Consider the following 23,778-nt stretch of genomic DNA (forward strand, 5'->3'; position numbering starts at 1 on the left):
GTCGACTTGTATTTAAATCATTTATTTTATCTAATAATCCCGCCTGAATTTTTTTTATTACTATCTGAGAATGTTAATGATACAAGTAATTTATTTTATTAATTTAATTACATATATATACACATTAGGGTGGCGCAAAAAAACCGACTATTTTTTTTTTTTCAATCTCGCATGAAAATTTGTTGGTTTACGATGTTTTAAGAAGCCTCTCCACAAATCAGCTCGATAAAAAATTTTTAAGAGGTCGCTCACGAATTTTGAAAATATCGAAAATGATCGAAATTAGGATTTTTATTTAAAAAATTTTTTTTTTCTCGTGGCAGCAATAGTTTATATTTGTAAAATCATGACTATGCTGAAAATTTCAGCCCAAAATTTAAATATTTAAACGGCGCTCAAGAATTTTGAATGTTTCCGAGCGCAGTCTCTTGGACATTTTTGAGCGACCCTTAAATATTAATAATAAAGCTTCTCGATTTTTTCACCATCAATTTGCATGACAATGAATGAAAATATAACCCGAGAAATAGAAATAATAAGTTATTTACATACTTTTTTATTTTTTAATCCAATTTGTAGGTTTTTTCGCTTATTCAAAACTGACCGAATTTCATTGTTTAAGACTGTTCTGTATATTTTTGGGTATGCAAAAGTTATATTTAAGTGAAATGACAACAATTGAGTTATAAAAACTAATTCAAACTATTAATTACATATTATCAGTAAATATTCGAAATTCTTGAGCGCCGTTTAAATATTTATATTTTGGGCTGAAATTTTCAGCATAGTCATGATTTTACAAATATAAACTATTGCTGCCACGAGAAAAAAAAAATTTTTTAAATAAAAATCCTAATTTCGATCATTTTCGATATTTTCAAAATTCGTGAGCGACCTCTTAAAAATTTTTTATCGAGCTGATTTGTGGAGAGGCTTCTTAAAACATCGTAAACCAACAAATTTTCATGCGAGATTGAAAAAAAAAAAATAGTCGGTTTTTTTGCGCCACCCTAATACACATATATATTATACATACATATATTTAAAAGTATTGTATTAATTATTATTAAGTCCTTCAAAAATATGAATCTTGTTCGCAAAAAACAAAAAAAAATTCATATTTAAAATTTATTTTAATTACTCGTCATTTTTTAAAAAATACTTTAATTACACAAAACTTTTAATTACTTTAATTTATTTCCAGTTGACATATACCCAACTAGTTGCTAACTGAATAAGTAAAATAATATCCCCACATATGTTATATTTTTATATAATGTCATTTTTTTGATAACGGATGCCAACGAAATCAAAAACGTCGTCTGAACGAATCTTTGAATTCAAAAGCGTCTATAATGACTAGCCTGATTGCTGCATTGTGTCCATACCAAAACACTGCTTATTAAATTTATAAAATATTTTTTTTAATAATTAGATGGGTAATTAATGCCAGAGTTGCAAGTAAATTAGATATTAGAACGGTACCGTCACTTATTATCCGAAGACATTTTATCCGATAGACAAATATCCCCGGACTAAATACTCGATAGATAAAATATCCCCGACAAAATATCATATAATATAAATACTTTTCATATAAATAGTACGGTACCCTTTTATCAGAAATGTTCAATATATTTGCACATAAAATTTGAGTGTGTGATATTAAAAATAGATCAACACATATGCTTGAAATCGTACTGTGCCCTTTTTTCACAGATTTTGGGTGGGTATTATTTTGGAAATAGGTCAACACATATGTTTGGAATGGTACAGTACCCGTTTATCGAAACCCTGATTAAAAAAGTGGATTGAAAAGTATTGAAAAAGATGAGAAATGAATCTTTTCGAATACTTTCTATACCTCAAGGTTTTCATTTTGACATAAAATGAATACTTTTCAATCCCAAAATAATAAAAGAATTTCTGAACTTCCGAGGAATTGAAAAAGATTCAAATGAATTGATATTTTTAATCTTTCTGAATCCTTCTCAATACCTAAATAATCCGACATTTCGAATCAAGTGTGGGATTGAAAAAGATTGAAATGAATTGAAATTTTTGAATCTTTCTGAGCCTTCTCAATTCTCAATTCTTTTCAATACTTTCGAATTCCACTTTGGAATTGGAAAGTATTCAAACGATCGAAATTTCGATTCCATTCAATACTTTCCAAAACCGCCGAGGGATTGAAAAGAATTGAAATAATTTTCAATACTTTTCAATTCACTTTTTTAATCAGGGAAACCATTAATTATTTTTTCACTTAAAATATATTTTTCTCAATAAGATTTATCGACAGGATATTTTGTCACGGATTTTTTGTCTCTTGAATATTTAGTCCGGGGATATTTTGTCTATTGGATAAAATGTCTCCGGATATTTTATCCGCGGATTACAAGTCGTGCTACCATTAGAACATGGAGCAACTCGCGTAGAGATGGAAATTAACATAAGACACTTGTTGATGAAAGCGGTCGCATAATATGTACTGGATTAACTGATGCTGGTGATAAATTCTACAATACAATTACTTCAAAGTAATTATTATATTTTATGCATAATGACTAATGAATATATCTAATATGTCATGTCATTTTATTTTTTTTAATGACATTAATTGTTTTTAGTTTGAAAAATTTTTTTATATATCCCGCGGTGTTTTGAAAGTCGCTAATAAAAATTTTGATACCACAGATAATGATTATGAGATGATATCAAATATAGATATTGAAATTTTTCTATGTCAAGATGCATGTGAAGATATAACCGATAATTAATTATAATTTTGTAAATATTGAGGTTGAAAGTTTTCCAAAAGAGTTTATTTATTGAATACAAATAATGAGTGTTTAAATTTGAAAAAAAAGAAACGGTAACTGGAAATAATGTAAAAAATTTTTGAGAAAATAAATATGATTTCTCAATTAATAAATTTATTTTTACTAAAGACTTAATTATCGTAATAATTAACAATTTATGCTGATGAATCCCGAGGTTCTGGTGGTTTGCCGCATGTCTGTAATTTGTATTTAATTCTACTCAAATTTAATTCTTTGGTGTCAGCCAAATCTTCAAGATAAACGAGAAACTCATCGTAGGAAATGGCGCGTTTTTTGAATTGAAAAAAACACAGAAATGCATCTGTTGTTGTCACACGAGACTCGTCGATTACATTCGCGTCTACAAGCCATTTATTAAGTTGGGAAAACGACAGCAGGTCGACCTCTATCACGTCAGCCAATGTGTCCAATTGACAGTACGCTAATTTATTTTGGTTATTATTATTATCATTAATATAAATAAAATAATTTGTCTCAAAATGATATTTTATAATTTTATCTGTACCTTCAAACATTTCTCTCAATGGCACAATGCGCTCTTTTTTTTTCGCCGCTTCAGAAACTAACATTTTTAATTATTTCCTCTTTACTTTTAATTTAATTTAAATATTTTTTATTGAAATTTAAAAACTAAACAGTTGAATCTTGTAAATAAATTCGTATCTAATTTTTTTTTTTTTCAAGTCTAATTATTTATTATTTTTAAATTAAATGCTAAATGAATTTGAAAAATAATTTTAAATCTTCAGTAATATTTGATGATTTATTTTTTACAAGCTTTTGTATTAAAAAATACAATGGCGTAAGAAAATTAATTTTAAATGGCAATTATATGGTTGCTACAATAGGGTTCGGAGTTTTTATTTTTATTAATTTATTTATTTGTAATTAATTACTCAGGAATAAATTTATTTCAGAAGACGTATAGTCGACAGTGACATAAATAGTCTAGTAGAATTTTTAAAAAATACTTCAGACATTTCAATAAGTCGGCGTATAATTAAATTCACTGCGATGGTTTTGTCAAACTCATAAATTATTCTATTGTAAATATATATAATTTATTTATATTTACTGCCGCAAATATTTAAATGAATTGATTCCATGAAATTGCAGACAAATGACGAAATAATTGAACCGAATCTTCGAAATAACGAGATCGGTTCCAGTGGAATTGAAACCATGTCCTCAACTTTTAGAAAATTGAAACTGAGAACTCTGAAATTGACCGAAAATAAATTAACGCCCGACGTAATCATCAAGTCAAGACATACTACTTTATTATATCAATATTGTACGGCAATTTATGATTGGACTTCAAATATATGAACCAAATCTGTCCTGAAAATGAGAACTCGATGGCCGAAAACTAGGAATTACAATTGAAATCAACGAACCAATTACATACTCAGAAATTGAATAATGTATTAAGTATTATGAAGATAATTTTCCTTTCAAAAAAAAAAAACCAACAAAATTTGCATATCACAAATTGACTGACCCAACCAAGAAAACTAGCAATCAACTGGTACTTCATTGTTTAAGATCTATTTAAGATAATAAATTTGAGACCCAACAAATTTAATTCTATAAAATAAATTAAATTAATTTAATAAATTATATTAAATTTTATTTATTTTATTTCATTTTATACAATAAATTTGATATTTATTTATATCCTTGCTGATTCAAGTCAACGCAAATTTCACTACCAATTAATGAATCAAGTTTATTTGGTCTGGAAAACACTAAATTTGAATATGTAAAATCAAGACATGAAACTTTTTGAAAAGTTAGGGTTTGGTTATTTTACCTAAGTAAAGTACCTTAAATTTGTTTTTTTTTAATATCGAGGAAACAATAAGAGCATGATGTAATGAAGAATCTACTAATTTACATTTAAAAAAGGCTCTTGATAATCTGTCAAATCAAACAGGAATACCATGACCTAATTGGTTTTCAAGTTTAACATATAAAAATTCTGAAATATATCTTACCAGGGACACCACAAGTGGCTGGGCGCTATCTTGTGGCGACCACCGAACTACTCTCGTTACTGCAGCCTAGGATCTTGACCCGAAGAAAAAAAAGTTCCTTAAAACCATAGATACCGCAGTGAAAAGTCATTGGTTATTTTTGAAATATGGGGGACATTGAGAGCGTTCTCAATGCATAAATAAATATGAGACATATTGCTAATGGCCTATACTATGGCATTACAATTTCTTATATTTTATATTTAAAAATTAATGTTACAAATATACTCAATAAAATTTAATAGATTCGCAAGCCCTGAGTGATAAAAATCAGGACAGGTCAACTGAACAATATAATGATGGAGATGACAATAGCTAGTAACATTGATAATTTAAATTTAGAATCTGAAGAGCCTAATAATTGTTACTGTGCATGTAAATATATTTTAAATTGTTAATAGATAACATTAATTAAGTCTATGAGTATTATTATCATTATTTATAATAATTTATTAATTTAACAGCGGAAGATAAATTGATAGATCATTGAGTCGTCAAGTGATTGGTACAAAATAAAAAATATTAATTTGCGGACAGCGATGCTAATTTTAGAACAGTGGATTATGATTTAAAAAATATACAATCAATTGGATGAATGCTGCTGACGCTCAACTGCAACTTACTTATAATTATTAAACACTAATAAATATTTTCCTACCTAAACTTTAATAAATTCTATTCCTTAATTTATTAACTTGAGTTTACTTTAAATAACAAAAATTTAAACGACATATATTTTTATTGTGATAAATTATTAGTAAAAAAAATTTAAGTATAAATTGTGTAATTGAAAATATTGACTTCAGACTTTCATGTCTTTGAGCTACAAAATAAATAAACGTTTTTTTTTATGGCATAATAAAAGTTGAGTTTTTAAAATTGATCGTTGGCTCTTGTATTTTAAATATTTGAATTTTTCAAATAAATTTTTCTATTGCACTCATAATTAACATGAGAACATTTATTTTTGAATACTGTAGATTTTATAACAATAATAATATTAATTACTATTATTATTAATTAGAGATAAATTAACAAATAGAACGTCTGAGACTTGTCAATTTATCACAATTAGATATAAAATCAAAGGCACTTTCGTACTCGAGTATTGTACTTTTTAATTCCTCGAGTTTTTGGATTGACTGTTTGTGAATTTTCGACGTTACATTTTTATACCTTACAGCGGTCACCATTTTATCGAGGGTGTAATGTAGCCAGAGGATGTTTGTGTAAGGTACAAATGACTGCCAGTTGTTTCTAAAGATAACAAATAAATAAATTATTAATTAATAATAACACCGGCACACAAAAAAAAATAAGTTCTCTGTACTTTTGACGGGACCGATTTATTCCCATGTATTTTAACCCGCTGAATCCGAATCCGGGGTCCGTTTAACCCGTACACCCTCAGATTTTTAGAAAACTTTAAAAAACCTCAAAACTACACAAAAATCGACCGTTTTTTAAATTTATAAATTTTTTTAACCCTAACTAAGCATGATTTTTATGTATTTCGGTCCTCCACATACTAACTTGAAGTTTATTTAAAACATTAGCCATTTAAAGTCTGAGTAAATTCCAAAAAACCCCCAAAAATTGCAAAAAAGCAAAAAAATTCTTAGTATTGTGATGAAAAAAATTTTATAGGGCTAAATAAATAATTATTTTCATGTATGTTTATCTGTCACATATAATTCTCGAACATCCATGGCTCAGACATCTCTAAAATTTTAAATAAATGGCAAAAATTCCCAAAAAATCGAAAAAAATAAAATTTGGTATAACAAAAATAATTTTTTGAATCGAAATAAATAAAAGAAATCATATTGTTCGATCTGTGATATATATATATAAAAAATATTTTGGCCTAAAACATAAAAAAATTTTAATATGCTTCAAAAAATTTTTTTCATCACAACACTAAGAATTTTTTTGCTTTTTTGCAATTTTTGGGGTTTTTTGGAATTTACTCAGACTTTAAATGGCTAATGTTTTAAATAAACTTCAGGTTAGTATATGGAGGACCGAAATACATAAAAATCATGCTTAGTTAGGGTTAACAAAATTTATAAATTTAAAAAACGGTCGATTTTTGTGTAGTTTTGAGGTTTTTTAAAGTTTTATAAAAATCTGAGGGTGTACGGGTTAAACGGACCTCGGATTCGGATTCAGCGGGTCAAAATACATGGGAATAAATCGGTCCCGTCAAAAGTACAGAGAACTTATTTTTTTTTGTGTGCCGGTGTAGTAAATAAATTTAAATATGATTTATAATTTTGATACATACTCAGTTTTTTCTTTCATTAATCTGTAAATATCAAACTGATATTCGCCGACAGCAGTAAATAACGCCGGGTCGAGAGACAAATCATTGAACATACAGCATCCTTGATACGACATTCTCGACAACGTGAAATCGATAATTGTTGTCTAAATTTATAAAATAAAATTATTGTAATTGACTGATAAATTTTATAAATAAATAATACTTACTTTTATACCATTACATTGTAAACTTATTTCTTCATTACCGAGTCGACAAGACACTTGTTTTTCATTCGTACGTGAAATTAAAATATTTCCCCAATGCATGTCGCGATGTTCAAAGTCTAGTGACTTTTCCGCTACCGCGAGTGCCAATGCCGCCTGAAAATTAAATAATAACTCGTTATCTTTTATTTTAATTGTTGTTAATATTATTATTATAAAAATAATTACCTGTAAAAATGTTATGTAAGCTTCAGCAGAATTATTAAACACAAAAGCTTCCATATCTTGACCACCGTTACCAAGTTCTAGTGCAATATAAATCTGGTCATCGGTAAACATACTCGGGGAATCATTTTCCGAATTTTTTTCCTCATCATAAGTGTCCCATAACTCTAATAATTTATGTGGATATTTACCAACAATGCATCTTATATTTTTAACTTCGACAAATCCATTTGTTTGATATATTTTATTAAATCTTAAATTGTGTAGTTCTCTATAAATAAAATTAAATATTAAATACAACAGTGAAGGTGAGACTCAGTACCCTATCACTCATATATTTGTATATCTATATTTACTAAATATATCTATACAAATATATGATGTGATCGGGTACTAGGTCTTTTACTTTACATTAAATTTAAATAAATAAACTTACTTAGCAATTATTATTTCAGACAAAATTTCCCCGTATTTTTTTTGCGGCTCGCCATTAACGAGCTCGCTGCCTTCAATAGGAATTATTTTAATAACAGATTTATCTTTTTTATTATCATAGAGAAACACTTCGCCGTAGACTCCTTCTCCTATTTTGCGGCAGTATTTTAAATATCTATTTAAATAAATAAATATATAAAATTAGTATCAACTCGCAGTATAATTTACCCATGTACTCAATTAATTAAAGTGATAAAATAAAAAACATACGAGTCAGGATAGCATGTCTCGAAAGGTAAACTGTCTGTCTGATCGCATCGCTGAAGTACAACATTTCTAGCAGAAACTGGTTCTGGTAAGACGTCCAGCGCTGGTGTACTTGAACATCGTAATTGATAAACCAGAGAATCTTTTGCCGCTAAAAATATTTATCACGTAAGTTAAATTATTTTATTTATTTATTTATAATTAATAATAAAGTAAAAATTTATTTACCGAGTGATTTTTTTTGGACCTCGTCATTCTTGTCAGTCGAAATACCAAAGACTTTGAGGAATGACGAGTCTTCGATTATTTTATCATTTACTATACTGTACTTATTGCTGTTAGGTACAACGCGTATCGACATACGCCTGAAAAAACGTCCGGCTCCAGATTCAACAGCTTCATTATTATTAACTATCGATACCTTTGGAGCATTGCTGCGTTTTGATGCCAACAATCTGTCGCTAAATGTTTGCCGTTCACTCTTGTCATTTTCTTTATCTTTTACGCAACTTTGTACAACACCTGCAAGTAATTAAATTCAATTAAATGAAGGTAATGTTTTATAACCATTCAAATTTTTAAATACAAACCCATTGATATTTAAAATTTTAAATCATTTGACCAAAAAATTTAAAACCGATCGCGTTAAAATAATAAAATAAAAAAAAATATTTTAAAACGTTTAGCAAAAAATGTTTAGAAATAAACTTGCATTGTTTTTTTGTAAATAATAAAATTGCTAACTTCATGAAATAAAATACTAACTCTGTCGCTGCATGCTCAAGACATTTCGAACGCTCTGTCTCCACTTCTTTCCTTTGTTTCCGGTAGACATCGAGTCGAGATCCTCTTCCTTGCGGATGTTATTTAAAATAGACAGCGAACGGGCCCAAGATTTCCCCGGTTTTAAGTACAAGACTTTGGCGTCATCATTCTTGTCATCCTCATCAAAGGGATCAGATATCGGCTCCAAAAATCCCACTCTACTTTTCTTGGGTCGGTCATCCAGTTCACTGGGGTCGCTTTTTATACGGGAACTTCTTCTCACTGGCAACGCGGTTTTGGTACTTCGGACATTTCTCCTGCGAGATATTCTTTGGTTAACATGCTCAGGGATTTTTTCCGTTTCTTCAGCGACGTGAGACAACCCCAGCCCAGAGCTTTCCGCAATATCGCCTAGGTCCCGCGCCCAACTCTGGTACTCCCTGCGTCTTTTGGTGATATGCCCAAGACTATTAATCCGCTCCAAAAGTACGATCGGCTCTGAAGGTTTTATGATACTGACATTTTTACTTTCGCTGCACTCAGCCTCCTCTTCATCTTTCTTATCATCATCTTCTTGGCTTGACACTTCTGGAGAATTGTCGTCTTCTTTATTGGAAGATGTATTGGACACAACTAAATGGTAATCATCGTCTGTTTCTGATGAATCATTCAAGTCATTTTTATCAGCAGTATCTTCTGTAATTGACATGCTGTTTTCTATTAATGACGAGTTTTCATTTATTATCATTACTGAACTAGTATTATTAACTGACGCACTTTGATTTATTAAATTTTCATCAATTAGAGAACTTGGCTGATCCATTTTAGATGATTTTGAGTCTTCAATAAATTTATCTTGACTTATTTCTGATGACTCTGAATCAGCTATTGAACTTCTTTGATCCATTTCCAATAATTTTGAATTTCCAATAAATTTATCGTGACTAATTTCTGATGGCTCTGAATCAGCTATTGAACTTCTCTGATCCATTTCCAATAATTTTGAATTTCCAATAAATTTATGACTAATTTCTGACGCTTCTGAGTCAGCTGTCAAATTTTTTTTATCCATTTGAATTAATTGCGAATTTTTATTTTGATAAACTTCTGAGTTGGTGTCAGCACTTGACATCCTCCGAGTGATTCCAAATGATTTTGAATTATCAACCATATTTCCCTCATCGATTTCAAGTAACACCGAGTCATCAATCGAACTCCTTTGATCCATTTCGTACAGCTGTGAACTGTCAATCCCACTATTTTGATTAATTTCCACTGACTCGACATCAGGATCAGCTGATGTCTGCCCGACTGACAAAGTCGGATCAATTAAAGTCCGTGAGGAGCTTCTGGTGGTTCCATTGTCTTCATTAAATTCTTTACCCTCAAATACGTTATCATCAGTACTGTTTACTACACTCGGGTCATTGTCACCCGATTTGTTCGATAGCTCATCAGAGTAACTAGAAAATAAATCAACTGATTTAATACTCGCCTCTTCCTCGGTGTTAAGCCTCAGCTTTACTTTGACAGCCGGCTTCTTCTGCTCACTGAACGTGTCCTCGACCACGGACTCAGAAGACTCCGACAGTTTCTTCGAACTCTTTCTCGCCGGACTGCGTCCATCCTCATCTCCAAATAACTCGTTGCTGTCATTCAGCAAAATAGTCGGCGGTACCGTTAAATTTTTTTTATCACTGCCAGGTAACTGTATCGGCGATACAGTCGGCTTTAATTTTTTGAACCCAACTCTGTGGTCACAAGGTGTGCTGCTCAAAAACGTCTGCATTAAATCCGCTTGCAAGCCTAATTTTGAATTATTATTCAACCGCGATAATCTTACCCGGCATTCCTTCGTTTTCATATCACTGTCGACATCACCATCGCCTTCTACATCATTAGCATCATCACCCCGACAATCGTCACTATTAACAGAATTAAATTCATCATCATAATTATTATTAAATCTATTTTCTTTCAACTCCAGCCGCGTCAACTTAACACAGCAATCTTTCAATTCATTCACACCCGTAACTTTCTTACAGACAATTTTATTTTTATCTTCTGGAGATCCAGCTCTGTCTCTAGAAACTCTATTATAAATTTTATTGACCGCACGCCTCGTCTTCCGTACTGGGGATGACTTGGCACTGGCGTCGCTGTCACTGCTGTCTTTACCAATATTTTTAATTTGCCGTTTTCTCACACGTGTCTTCGCTTGCAAACTTTTAGCAGCTTTATCTTCTTTCTTATTATCAACTAAATTACTACTCTTATATTTACGCCTATCGTTTATATTTATCTGGACTTCTGGATTATCAATCGGAATAAACTCAAATGACTCTTCGTTTGAATCTGTCGTGGTATCAACGAACTGTGGATTTAGATCATGGGGTGACGTTGCCGGTAATCTGTTGACAAATAAATTATTTATCAGTTCTCACTTCCCCTTGACACTGCAGTAAAAATAAAAAATAAAAATCAATTGACTTACTTGGTACTTTCACTTGAATATTCAAGTGGACTTTGATCCCCGGATTTATTACCAGCCGGTTTCTGAAAATTATCATCGGAATCAATGCTAGAGTTTTGTGTTTCAGGGCCATTGAGAACAATGGATTCTATTGACTCGGAATCCACCAGACTGTGACTCGGTTGTGATTTATTTACATCTGACGTTTTTTTTGTCCCATGTTTAGTAGCTTCTGTTTCCGCTGGATTTTCATTCCGAAAATCATCCGAATTAGATCTAGAGTTTCGTCTACTAACATTTTTCTCCACTTCAGTATCTATGGGAATTAATTCCAGCGGCTCTTCACTTGAATCCGTTGTGCTGTCAACGAGCTGGAGATTCGTATCAACTGTTGCTGGTAATCTGTCAATTTAAAATCAATTAGACGTCAGCATAAATATTAAATAATTGAGATTTGAATAAACTATCAGTTACTTAGCACTTCTGACAACTCTGTCAAAGGTTGATTCAAATGGATTGCGATCATTTGAGTCATTAGCTGATTTACTCAAATATTCATCGAAATCAATACTAGAATCTGGAGTAATAGGTACAAATGTGCGTTTCGTATATAATTTCATCAACTCTGGACCAAATGATGACGTTACTGGTTGGGTTTTTTTCCCGTAGGTTTTTACAGGTTTTTGAAACATTATTATATTTTTTTGACTTACTGCCGATAATTAAAAATAAATAAACCTGAAAAATATTAAGTAGAACAAATATATATGTTTATATATATAACCGGTTAAATATAATTGATAAATTCATTTAATATTTTACTTACTTTCTCTTGACATTTAAATAAATTTGAATATAATCCCAGTATCTAGTTTATTATTTTATTTTTTATTGATTATTGTTAAACTTTTTACAATCGGTGTCAACTATTATTAGTTACAAATACTTATATATTTTATTATAAATATCGTATGTAGTATTGTTTAATTATTTATTTGATTGGCTGTCAAAAAAGAGAGGTTACAATTCTTCGCCCGGCAAATACTGACATCTAGGATTTTTGGCGGCAATTTTTTTTTAATTCAAATGCAAGATTTTTTTTAAATCTTTTGACAGTTGAACAATTAAATTAATTATATATTTATTTAATTTTTAAATTTATTTGCTGATAAAAAAATATATAATTTATAAATGTAAAAAATATTTTCTTTTTTTTTTAAATTAATAATTCAATTTAAAAAAAAAACAATAAAAATCATGACTAATTTATGTTATTTAAATTACATTTAGTATTTTTCTTATTACGTAAATATAAATATATATGAATTTAATCTCGACTATACATATAAATTTTTTAAATATTTATGATAATAAAATGCAAGAATATGACATTTAATATTCAGTATTACTTTAACTCTCATGAAAATAAGATAAAAAATTTTCACATGTTTAATAATATAAAAAATTACCAGCAGTAAAAATTTAAAATAAAAAAATAGTACGTAATTTATTTACATCTGTTGAAATAAAATCTAAAAAGTGAAATGCAGCAACAAATCCATGAATAAAAAAAAATAAATAAGTCGGTTGTTACTTTAGCAATTACACTAACTTATTTATCAACGTCTGAAATAACAACAAAGACAATTTGTCATCTTGTCAGTCTCGCTTAAAGATTTTTCTCACGTTTATTCTCCATCGCATCCTTTTTTTATGCTTCGTTTAATCTTACCCGTACTTTTTATTTATTTTACTCTTGCGTTATCCTATTTTACTTTTATTTTTTAAATTCTAAACTGTAAATAAACTGTAAATTGCCTAAGTAACTTACATCGCACTTTGTTTTATTGCGTCAATTGATATATAACTTCGCATGCCACAAGTGTCTTGTCAATGCCGGATTTTTTAATACTTAAAATATTTAAATTCTCTTGTTAAGTGGATGGTCGGGTATACATTTTTTTTCTTTTAATTACTGGCATCGAAGGTATAATTAATTGTTTATTGCTGATATATTAGTTTGCTATTTGTTATATATATAAATTCATATATTATCTTAACGAGGCTTTTATCCATATCAATGTTTTAATGATATTCTCGTCATCCTTTAATGTATATCCCTATTTTGGCATACTGCCACATGTGTGTTTGTTAATTTATTCACCATGACAAGCTTTGCATTGAACGATTTTAACGAGGTATTTTAATAATACATATATTTTATTATTAATAAAAATTTACGATATTAATTTTAATCCGCGCTATTAATTATTTAATTATTTAATAACAATTTAAATATTTTGAATTCAAAATTTTATTAAAAATAATAATAATGGTAGTGGTAGCGGTATACTTCTAGATATTAAAATAAAACGCTATATCTATAGATATTAAAATAAAACGATAGAGTTATTTGTTAAATAATTGAAGTTATTACATAAGTTTTGTAACAGATAAACTTGGCGTAAATCGTTACCGGAATAAATGCAACACTAATCGCGTCATAATAATAAAAGTTATTGTTGCGATAATAAAAGGTGGAAAATCTGTTGCCGTAACGACTTATATATAGGGAAAAATGAAAACAATCAGTGAAATGTTTTGAATTTGTAAAGTTTTAAAGTATGAAAGTTCAATAATGCAGATTAATACATACCGGGTTTTATTGTTACAACTTCATTGATTATTTATATATCTATATCTATATCTATGCGATAACTATTTTATTGACATTCAAGTTTACTATTATAGTATTATCGGGTTTCAATTTAATGAGCTCTATCTCCAAGACTGCGTATCAGTTTCTATAATAATTCATTATCGTTAAGATTGCAAGTTTATTTATCTGATGAGATATGATGATTCATCATTTTTAATAACGCTGACAATAAATATAATTAATATTCTAATGTTGACTTTGAATTTTCGATTTTCGCCCGCTATTTTTTTAAAAAATTTGTCGTCGTAAAATTCAACCAGACTTTTAATCTCAAGGAAAAATATTGCGCAAGTAAGAGATATATAAAGTAGGTATATATATATATATATATATATGTATATTTTCTTTTCTAATAATATGAATAAGACGAAAAGCGTGGATGCGCAAGCGTGACTGTAAGACTTCACATAGACGAGCAACAAACGAAAGTGCGATAAAATAATAAATTTTTTCTTCGTGGCTTATCGTGGTATATAAATATATATGATATATATTCGCGGTACATTGTATGTAGATAGTATTATATTTTAGTATCATATATATTAAGTGTGTAAGAATAAATGCATTGTACATCAGTAATTTTAAATATCGAACTGCGCGCGCGCTCGATCTCGATCGATTTTTTCCGTTATCATGACTGACACCAATGGCACGCTGGTAAGAACACTATCTCTGTACTTCTGTTTGTCAATAGCTTCGGATCAATAGATTTTTATGGCAGAGACTGCTCTAGGTTTTTTGCAAATGCGGCGGTTTTATATAAAACAATAGGTTATGTCAAACGCGTGGATATTTTCATCTAGTGTCTGCGCAAACTCGCGAGTGCCGCGAATGAAAATTTATATTTCATTTTGATTGAATATTTAAACTTTTCAATTATTTTCCTACCGGTTCTGCAAATATTTTGTTTTGTTTCAGCTCGAAAAACCGGAAGTCAAAGTTTGTTCGGACAAAGGTGCAAAGTGGTCACAATGGAAGCAATGGCTTGCAGCTATTTCAGGTATAGTTTTTAAATGTATTTTTAAAAATTACACAGAAAAAAATAAACTTTAAAAATTACAATTTGAAATTATAACCCGGAACCCGGTTGTCAATATGGAGAATTTTAACATTCAAATAGGAAATTTTATAATACGTGTCGTCTATTTTCTAAGTATCAGTTACGATTTTTAAAGTTCAAATAGTAATTTTTCTTAAGTAGACAATTAATTTTCATACTTATCCTGTAATTACTCACGTTTTAATCATAAATGACAAAATTACTATTTAGAATGATGGTATTTACTGATCATTATGTCATTATATTACTTGTCATTCTCAATTTATATAGTTAATTTTTTTCCGTGTAAGTAAATCGATTTCTATTTGAAAATGAAAAGAAATATTAGAAATTATATTTTTTGGAATTAATTTCGAGAATAAATTAAATAAGACTTAAAATTAACTTGAATATTTGTATAGAAATTCAAAAACTGATGACTTTTTAAATTTTACCGCCATTATGTTTAAAATTAAAAAAAAGTTTTTATAACTAAAATTAAGTAGAAAAAATTTTTTATTTAATTTTTTTTATTAAATACCAAACTAAATATTTATGTTACACTATTTACAATGTTTTGAAAAAAATTAAATAATATTTTTAAAAAAAATTAATTAACATTTTTAAAAAAACAATAGATAATTTAAGACAAGCTTACAGACGCCAAGCTCATGGCGATAATTTCGGGGTTGTACAATCCCTGAGACTGACATTTATTGAAAATCGTCTTCATGTCACTTATCAGCTCATTGTTTCTTTCCAAGTATTCGAAGGCCTTAAATAAATAAACAGTAAACTCGTCTGCCATTTGAGTCGCTTCAGTTTTTTTCGCAGCTTCAATAATGTCTTGGGCGAATTGTATGAACAAAAGTTTCCTCGCGTCATCAGCGGCCGTGAATTCTTCATACCACACACGTGCAACTATTTTGTAGTATCTTTTGCGATTAATAAAATGCCACTTTAGCATTTTGAAGTCCCCGCTCACTATGTGAGAGTTGAATTTCTCTCGGGCAACAGATTCATCAAAGACCGGCATTTTGAATAAAAGCTGTAAATTTTAAAATATAAATTAGATATAAGTTTTTAAATACAACACTAATATATTGTATATTTATAAATATAATAATAATATAAATTATATATTTATAAATATGAATCGTCAATTTTTTAATTTTAAAAACAAGTGATTACTTACCAATTTATTAATTGAAGTATTTGATTATTTATAAATTATAAATATATGTATTTATAAACTGGATCAATTTATTTATTTGTGAACTGGATAAACTTCTGAGGTTTATAATAAATAGAATAAAATTTCAGGTTATTTGTTTCTACTAGAGCACTGAAAGAAGCGACGACGTGACTTACTATCAGGATGAGTACTGACTAAATTTTGGCAGTATACCGATGCACACGAAACTAATTACTTTACACTTATACCCCCACTCCCCTGAAAAAATTTGCCGCCAAAGTCTGGGCAAGAAGACAGCAGACTAGACCCGCACGGCCCTTACACCCTCATTAAAGTTATTACCTACGAAAGTACTTAACAAATTTTATCTTCACTTCGGAATCAATTTTTTAAAATCCCAAGTAGTTCTCCTAATTGTCTTAAGATGAGAAAAAAATACAAAATTTATCTCATGCAGACACGAAAAATATAAATGGCCTCGGATCTAAAAGGTCGTAATCCTATTTACAAATTCTAATATCGCTTTAAGTTTTAAAAGTACTGTAGACATATAATTAAATAATGAAAACACTTATAAATATATTAAGTATATTTTACATTTATTTTATGAATCACTTGAAAATACCAAAGATTTATTTTTATGAGAATAGAAAAACTAAAGTACACTGTAAAAAATCACCGGGGTAAGTCCAAGCGGTGTAGGTGTTAAAATTATCGGTGTTAAATTTACCCCCGAAAGCGGTGTTAAAATAACGCCGCTGCCGGTGTAAATATTCTAGACCGGTGTTAAAATAACGCCGCCACCGGTGTAAATGTTCTGTACCGGTGTTAAAAAAAATTTTCCGGTGTTAAAATAACGCCGCTGCCGGTGTAAATATTCTAGACCGGTGTTAAAATAACGCCGCCGCCGGTGTAGATATTCTTTACCGATGTTAAAATATTTTACTTTGTGAATATTTTTACTTACTCGATCACTGTACTTGTTAATAAATAATATTCTTTATTAATTTTCATAGAGAACTGACATTTTTTGTGTTTTATAATCTTTAAAGTTAATACTCCAAGCGGACGCAGTTTACCCCGCTTTTACACCGGTATTACTCCGCTTTTACACCGATATTACTCCGTTTTTACATCGGTTACCCCGCTTTTACACCGGTTACCCTGATTTAACACCGGTATTTTTAACACCGGTGAATTACTCCTCCTACACCGGTGTAATTTTATTTTAACACCGGGCGGAGTTAAAATGAGTCCATTTTTAACACCGCTCTTTTTACAGTGTAATTATAAAAATTTCGCCTATTTCTTTACAAATTGATAATTGAAAAAAATAATGAAATTTGAACTCTGTTATAGCAACACTATCAATGGTAGCTGTTGGTACAGTGTACGGATGGTCAACGACGATGTTACTGCGGCTGGAAAAGGGAGAAAACGTCCCGATGAAAATCACCGGTAGCGAGAGTTCATGGGTCGTGTCATTAACAGTAATTGCGTCAATGTGCGGTTCATTTCTGGGTGCCTTCCTGGCCGATTATTTTGGACGTAAAGTTTGCTTGCTGTGCTCAAGTATGTTTTTCATCGGCGGGTGGTTCGCCATAATATTCGCCGTCAGTGCCAATACGCTGTACGTAGCGCGTATTATCCAAGGGATAAGTGTTGGTATCTCTTATACAGCGAATCCCATGTACGTGTCTGAAGTTGCCGACACCAACATACGAGGTGCGCTGGGTACACTAATAGCCGTTAATGTCTTCACCGGCTCGCTACTTACATGCTGCGTCGGGCCTTACGTGTCATACAAGGCACTAGGAATCGTTTTGCTGGGAATACCGATACTATTTGTCGCGACGTTTGTTTGGTTTCCAGAGAGTCCCTATTATTTGGCGATGAAAAACCGCCACACTGCTGCCGCCAAAGCCATTGCATTTTTCAAAAACGTTGATTTGGAGACAGCGCACCGCGAGTTGCAGATAATTGTTAACAATATTAATGAGGAGAAAGCGCAGTCGGAAAATTGGAAAATAAAAATACGTCATCTGTTGTCATCAAATAATCGCAAAGCGTTTTTCATTGTGCTCATGCTGATTGTTGTCCAGCAACTCAGCGGTAATTTTACGACAATGCAATTTTTGACTCAATTATTCGAGACAGCGAACGTGGGAATAGACGTTAATATTGCAACGATAATTGTTTTTGCCGTAGGTCTAGTTTCTGGTACACTTGCCACCATGACTGTTGAACACGCGGGCCGACGTAAATTACTAATGTGGTCAAGCTTTTCATGCGCCGCTGCATTAGCGATTCTTGCAACTTATTTATTTTTAAAGTACTTAAAATATAATATTGAAAGCATTAAATTATTGCCATTGTTCGTAATTGTTTTGTTTCAAATTGTATACCAAATTGGTCTCGGCACCCTTCCAAATGCTATTATAGGCGAACTCTTCCCCACGAATGCCAAAGGGGTCGCTGCTGCGGGAATCACTATTTCGGACGGAATTTTGGGATTTTTGGTCTCGATATTTTACAAACAAATTGAAGACGCCTGGGGCACTCACACGCTTTACTTTTCCTTTGCCATGTCCTGTTTTATCGGGTTTATTTTCGTGGTCTTCTGTATACCGGAAACTAAAAATAAATCTTTCTTGGAGATACAACAAGAATTATCGAGACGTGGATTTAGATATAACAGGAGTTTTAAAGAGGAAAAAGAAACTGAGGATGTATTATCATCCGGAAATTTATCTATTGCGCCAACGACATTTTCGACTAATTAATTCCCGCACCGACTAATTATCGGGCTAGTTTAATTGATTTTATTGAATAAAACCAAATAATGCTTAATTTAAAAATTACTGGGAGCAAAAAAAGTTACGGGAACTTTTTAATTGATTGTCAATTATAAAAGATTTATTGTTCAATTGTTAAATAAAGCCAATTGCTCTAGGCGTATCGTTCAGTATACTTACAATCAATGCAATTTTATTAAAAATAAATCGAGTTCAAATTTCAAATTTTTGAATACTTATTAATTTACTTATGAATTATTTAATTTTTTTCGGGTCATGTACTTTACTATTTTTTTTTTACGTGTAATTTAAAGTTAGTTGCGTAAAATGACAATTGTATTTATTAATTACTCGAATTACTGTTTGGAATTTTAATTACTAGCAATAATTATTACGGCATTTAAAAATAACTTGCGCTCTTCCGGGCGATTTTTTAATAAAGAAAAATATTTTTACATGGAAATTAATAAATGCTTAATAGTTTTAAATAATTAGTGTAACTTTAGAGTGTGTAAAGTATTTTTAAGTAGACTTCAACAAAATAAATTGTAAAAAATGGCGAGTAAGTTAAATAAAAATACATATTATTTTTAGAAACGTCTGCTAATAGATGAAATAGTCTGTTATTAAATAACTCTGCTGGAGGAGTTAATAAATTCCCGGTCTGCAAAGCAAAATCTGCTGTATGCTCTCGACATAATCTTTTATAGAATATATATTAATATATATTGTGGAATGAAATAACTTTTGTACATGATGTAGAATACGTTTTAAATAAAAAATTAGATTACTTATTATTAAAATGTTTCATTCATTCATTTAATATATAGTTTGTGAATAAATTGAGAGGATTTAAATTAATTTTGCTTCGGGGTTTACTTTTAAAAAAGTAAATATTTATTATATATTCTATAGGAACAAAATATTAACGTTACATGTTTAATTCAATTTAATAAATCGATTGTTTCATTGAGTAAAACTACAAATGAACAGCTCGGAGTGAAAATAAAATGAAAAATATATAGATATATATATAGATATATGCCGCAGCAAACGTGAATTTGGTCTGATATCGACTTTCGATTGTGAACGGCGAAACTTTTGTTGGTTGTGAGTGCGATGGACGGGTAAGAAGAGCTGGAAGCGCCGGCAGCGAGTGAGAATAAAAAAAAAAGTTAAAAAAAAATTGATCGAAAGGTAAAAGAGATAAAAATGGATAATATAAAAAGGAACAAAACGGAGTATAAAAAAGTATACTGGGGTAGCTGAGGATGGGAAGATGAGTAAAAAAATAAATACGGGAAATAGACAAACAGAAAATGAGTACAAGACGAATAAGAAAAAATTTAAGCGGATGTAGAACCGAGTGTTCGTTAAGGTAATGAAAAAACGGGGAAGGAAAATTTTTTACTTTTTTTTTAAAAATCAGGTTCATTCGTTACTGAAGGATGTGAGCGCAGGGCAGAGCGAAAAGGTAAATGGGAGAGGGTGGATCAAAGCAACAGTAAACGATAAGGTACACTCGAGCAGAAGCTGAACCGAGTAAGAGAACAAAGACGTCCAGACGATCGACTAAACCCCTGGCATGTCAACGTCAAATGCCGCCTGCTGGCCTGTTGTTTTCTACAAGGACTGGGAACAAAAAAGAACATGCCAATAAACAAAAGCACTATTGTTTTCTTCAATCGAGTGTCCACACTTATCTTCACTTTATACTCGCTCTATGTGTGCTCGACTCATTTCCTGACTTATATTTCTGACAACTTATATTGATAACTTCCTAGCTGCTCTGAAGTGGACAACAACTAAAACTTTTATTTTAAATCTATTTTATATAAAAGTTTGTGAAATTCAATAAAAATAGACGTTCAAGTTTATATTTCAGCATGCGCAGAATTAGTTAATTAATATCAATACTCGAGAGTGGAATATTTATATCTTGCCCACAGAATTAAACGCAGCCGAGCCGGCGATAAAATAATTTCTGATTTAATCAGACTGAAATGGAATAAATTCAGCGGCGTAAATGACACCCCAGTTGGAGATGACTTTGTTACCGCGTAGCTTGAGATGTATTTAAATGTATACATGTACCAGCATTGAGAAGACCCACAAGAGACATTTCAAGTAAGTACGTTGTGTCTTATCTAAACGCATACACAAACACATCTATCAGCAGGAACCCCGAGAATGCTGCAGATACTCCGATCCGCAGCAGATTCGCCGGGGAGAGCTCCGTGCAATTCGTGTCAACCATGTCCTGGAAGCACTAGACTGCTGAAATTTTGGAGATGCCATTGTCTAACTGCGTCTCTATATATATATATATACATCCCAGTTTAGTCGTCACTCTAAATACCCGTTCGTTGTGCTCTATATTCTGGTGTCTCAGTCGCCCGGAATATTGCTCATCCACCAGTTAAATTCCTCGGCAAATAATATTCAGTTTATTAACACTTGAGACATTAACATGTCCCGAGTTTTTGTTTACAATTTATTGTTGTTGTTGTTATTGACGCTGACGCCGAATTTTAAACATAAAATACAGATAAATTTGAGACAGTGATTGACATAAAATGTAAATAGATATTTATCATCCTGATTCCTTCAATCAAAAGACTTGTTGTATTGGCGGTTGGTTATTGAGATAACGCGATGAATAATGCACGTAAATTTATATATATATGGATATATGCGGATATCGTATATCCTATATGTAGTACTCAATCGTGTGTCCCGTGTGCTGTATGTGTGTGTCTAACAAGCCCTGTCGACGTCATCAACGCACCGCCATCATTTATCACCTAAGAGATTTACCACTGGGCTTCCAAAACAGCCCCCGTCTGTCTGGAACCTATTCATCATTAAAAGCTCCTTCTTTCAATAGGCTCTTTAAATATTTAAGTTCTAAGCCAGACCATGTCGGCTACGTGCGGAAATTTAAATGAACACATGGAAAAATTACAACGGCCTATTTAAATTTAAGATGGCCACTATTGCTCGGCTTTACTATACTGTAAAAAAAACGGTGTTAAAAATGGACTCATTTTAACTCCGCCCGGTGTTAAAATAAAATTACAACGGTGTAGGAGGAGTAATTCACCGGTGATAAAAATACGGGTGTTAAATCGGGGTAACCGGCGTAAAAGCGGAGTAAAATCGGTGTAAAAGCGGGGAAACCGGTGTAAAAACAGAATATTTACACCGGCAGCGGCGTTATTTTAACACCGGTACAGAATATTTACACCGGCGGCGGCGTTATTTTAACACCGGTCTAGAATATTTACACCGGCAGCGGCGTTATTTTAACACCGGAGATTTTGTTTTAACACCGGTACAGAATATTTACACCGGTGGCGGCGTTATTTTAACACCGGTCTAGAATAATAACACCGGCAGCGGCGTTATTTTAACACCGGAGATTTTTTTTTAATACCCGCCTAGAATATTTACACCGGCAGCGGCGTTATTTTAATACCGGAGATTTTTTTTTAACACCGGTACAGAATATTTACACCGGCGGCGGCGTTATTTTAACACCGGTCTAGAATATTTACACCAGCAGCGGCGATATTTTAACACCGGAGATTTTGTTTTAAAACCGGTACAGAATATTTACACCGGCGGCAGCGTTATTTTCACACCGCTTTCGGTGTTGAAATTTAACACCGCCGATTTTACCACCTACACCGTTTGGACTTACCCCAGTGATTTTTTACAGTGTATGACGTAGAATTTAAAACAGGAATAATTTATCCGTGAAATTATTCAGCAATTAAACTGCCTGATTATCAAATTCGAATCAAGCGCCAGTCTGATGCACGACAAAGGAGTCCAAGTAGAGTTTCCCCATTTCTTTGCTTTTCCTCCGAGATAATTGAATACTTACCTCATAAAAAATCTCATTAAAGCGGTCGGTTTTTTAAAATATCACAAGGGCATTGGGTCTCGCGTATGGTGGATTAATTCAGTGTAGCCTCGGATGTAGTAATGAGGGCAGGCTCTGCTCGAGGGCAAAGATTAAAAGAGGACAACCTTTCTGCCGAACTTGAGCTTTAAATCTAAACATCAAAAAGCTCTGAAGTTATGCATTAAACTTAAAATAGATTCTAATGTACTCCAGGCGTTTTCTGAACACACTTTTTATATTAAAGTGGATCTTTGTAAGCTCTGAGGGGTTTTGTTGTTGAATTCGCGGCTCTGTGATTATTAATGTCAATAACGTTTTAATTTAAATATCAAAAGCTTTGTGCTCCGATACGTTTATTATGAATAAATATTTTGGGTGTGTAGAGTGCGCGGTGCATAGATGAGATCTATTGTGGATTTCACTTATGCGTTAGATGAGCTATAGCTCAATGTGCACTATTTATATATATATATATCATGTTCTATATACTGTTGGGATGTGTATGATCTAGCTGGCGTGTACGATATGGTCATTCAACTTGCATTGAAGTAGTCATATAATTCGTTGACATGCATAAGTTATGCGC

General features: G+C 31.2%; 3 protein-coding genes across 7 annotated transcripts; 1 reads left to right on the top strand and 2 right to left on the bottom strand.

Moving 5' to 3' along the window:
* Positions 1-2,810: 2,810 nt before the first annotated feature.
* Positions 2,811-3,512, bottom strand: LOC130663468 (tubulin polymerization-promoting protein homolog). Its single transcript, XM_057462710.1, has 2 exons — positions 3,349-3,512; positions 2,811-3,264 (listed from the first exon to the last, which is right to left on the bottom strand). Exons 1-2 carry the CDS (start codon positions 3,410-3,412, stop codon positions 2,978-2,980), a joined length of 351 nt encoding a protein of 116 aa, XP_057318693.1. The 5' UTR covers positions 3,413-3,512; the 3' UTR covers positions 2,811-2,977.
* Positions 3,513-4,329: 817 nt separating this feature from the next.
* On the bottom strand, positions 4,330-12,547 carry LOC130678571 (uncharacterized). The gene is made up of 11 exons (XM_057485853.1): positions 12,361-12,547; positions 12,009-12,272; positions 11,556-11,936; positions 9,062-11,472; positions 8,525-8,818; positions 8,300-8,447; positions 8,031-8,204; positions 7,598-7,865; positions 7,373-7,525; positions 7,167-7,309; positions 4,330-6,136 (listed from the first exon to the last, which is right to left on the bottom strand). The coding sequence occupies exons 2-11, from the start codon at positions 12,224-12,226 to the stop codon at positions 5,911-5,913; spliced, it is 4,416 nt and encodes a 1,471-aa protein (XP_057341836.1). The 5' UTR covers positions 12,227-12,272; positions 12,361-12,547; the 3' UTR covers positions 4,330-5,910.
* LOC130678573 (facilitated trehalose transporter Tret1-like) lies at positions 8,710-20,074 on the top strand. 5 transcript variants are annotated; one of them, XM_057485856.1, is made up of 3 exons: positions 8,710-8,848; positions 15,172-15,253; positions 17,847-20,074. In XM_057485856.1, the coding sequence occupies exons 1-3, from the start codon at positions 8,843-8,845 to the stop codon at positions 19,268-19,270; spliced, it is 1,512 nt and encodes a 503-aa protein (XP_057341839.1). In that variant the 5' UTR covers positions 8,710-8,842; the 3' UTR covers positions 19,271-20,074. The 5 variants fall into 5 exon arrangements, with proteins under 5 accessions (XP_057341839.1, XP_057341842.1, XP_057341837.1 ...); XM_057485859.1 differs by lacking the exon at positions 8,710-8,848 and adding an exon at positions 12,971-13,032; XM_057485854.1 differs by lacking the exon at positions 8,710-8,848 and adding an exon at positions 13,056-13,732.
* Positions 20,075-23,778: the final 3,704 nt, after the last annotated feature.

The sequence above is a fragment of the Microplitis mediator genome, chromosome 2, assembly GCF_029852145.1.
Source record: "Microplitis mediator isolate UGA2020A chromosome 2, iyMicMedi2.1, whole genome shotgun sequence".
Lineage (NCBI taxonomy): Eukaryota > Metazoa > Arthropoda > Insecta > Hymenoptera > Braconidae > Microplitis > Microplitis mediator.

What these genes read in the sequence shown, in the direction of transcription:
- LOC130678573 (XM_057485854.1), top strand. Translation starts at nt 13,700, where the DNA reads ATGACAAGCTTTGCATTGAACGATTTTAACGAG. An exon ending in CATTGAACGATTTTAACGAG is followed by an intron (nt 13,733 to 15,171) that starts GTATTTTAATAA and finishes GTTTTGTTTCAG; the next exon opens with CTCGAAAAACCGGAAGTCAA. An exon ending in ATGGCTTGCAGCTATTTCAG is followed by an intron (nt 15,254 to 17,846) that starts GTATAGTTTTTA and finishes ACTCTGTTATAG; the next exon opens with CAACACTATCAATGGTAGCT.
- LOC130663468 (XM_057462710.1), bottom strand. Translation starts at nt 3,412, where the DNA reads ATGTTAGTTTCTGAAGCGGCGAAAAAAAAAGAGCGCATTGTGCCATTG. An exon ending in ATTGAGAGAAATGTTTGAAG is followed by an intron (nt 3,265 to 3,348) that starts GTACAGATAAAA and finishes AAAATAAATTAG; the next exon opens with CGTACTGTCAATTGGACACA.
- LOC130678571 (XM_057485853.1), bottom strand. Translation starts at nt 12,226, where the DNA reads ATGTTTCAAAAACCTGTAAAAACCTACGGGAAAAAAACCCAACCAGTA. An exon ending in GGTCCAAAAAAAATCACTCG is followed by an intron (nt 8,448 to 8,524) that starts GTAAATAAATTT and finishes AAATATTTTTAG; the next exon opens with CGGCAAAAGATTCTCTGGTT. An exon ending in TTAATGAAAGAAAAAACTGA is followed by an intron (nt 6,137 to 7,166) that starts GTATGTATCAAA and finishes TGTTATCTTTAG; the next exon opens with AAACAACTGGCAGTCATTTG.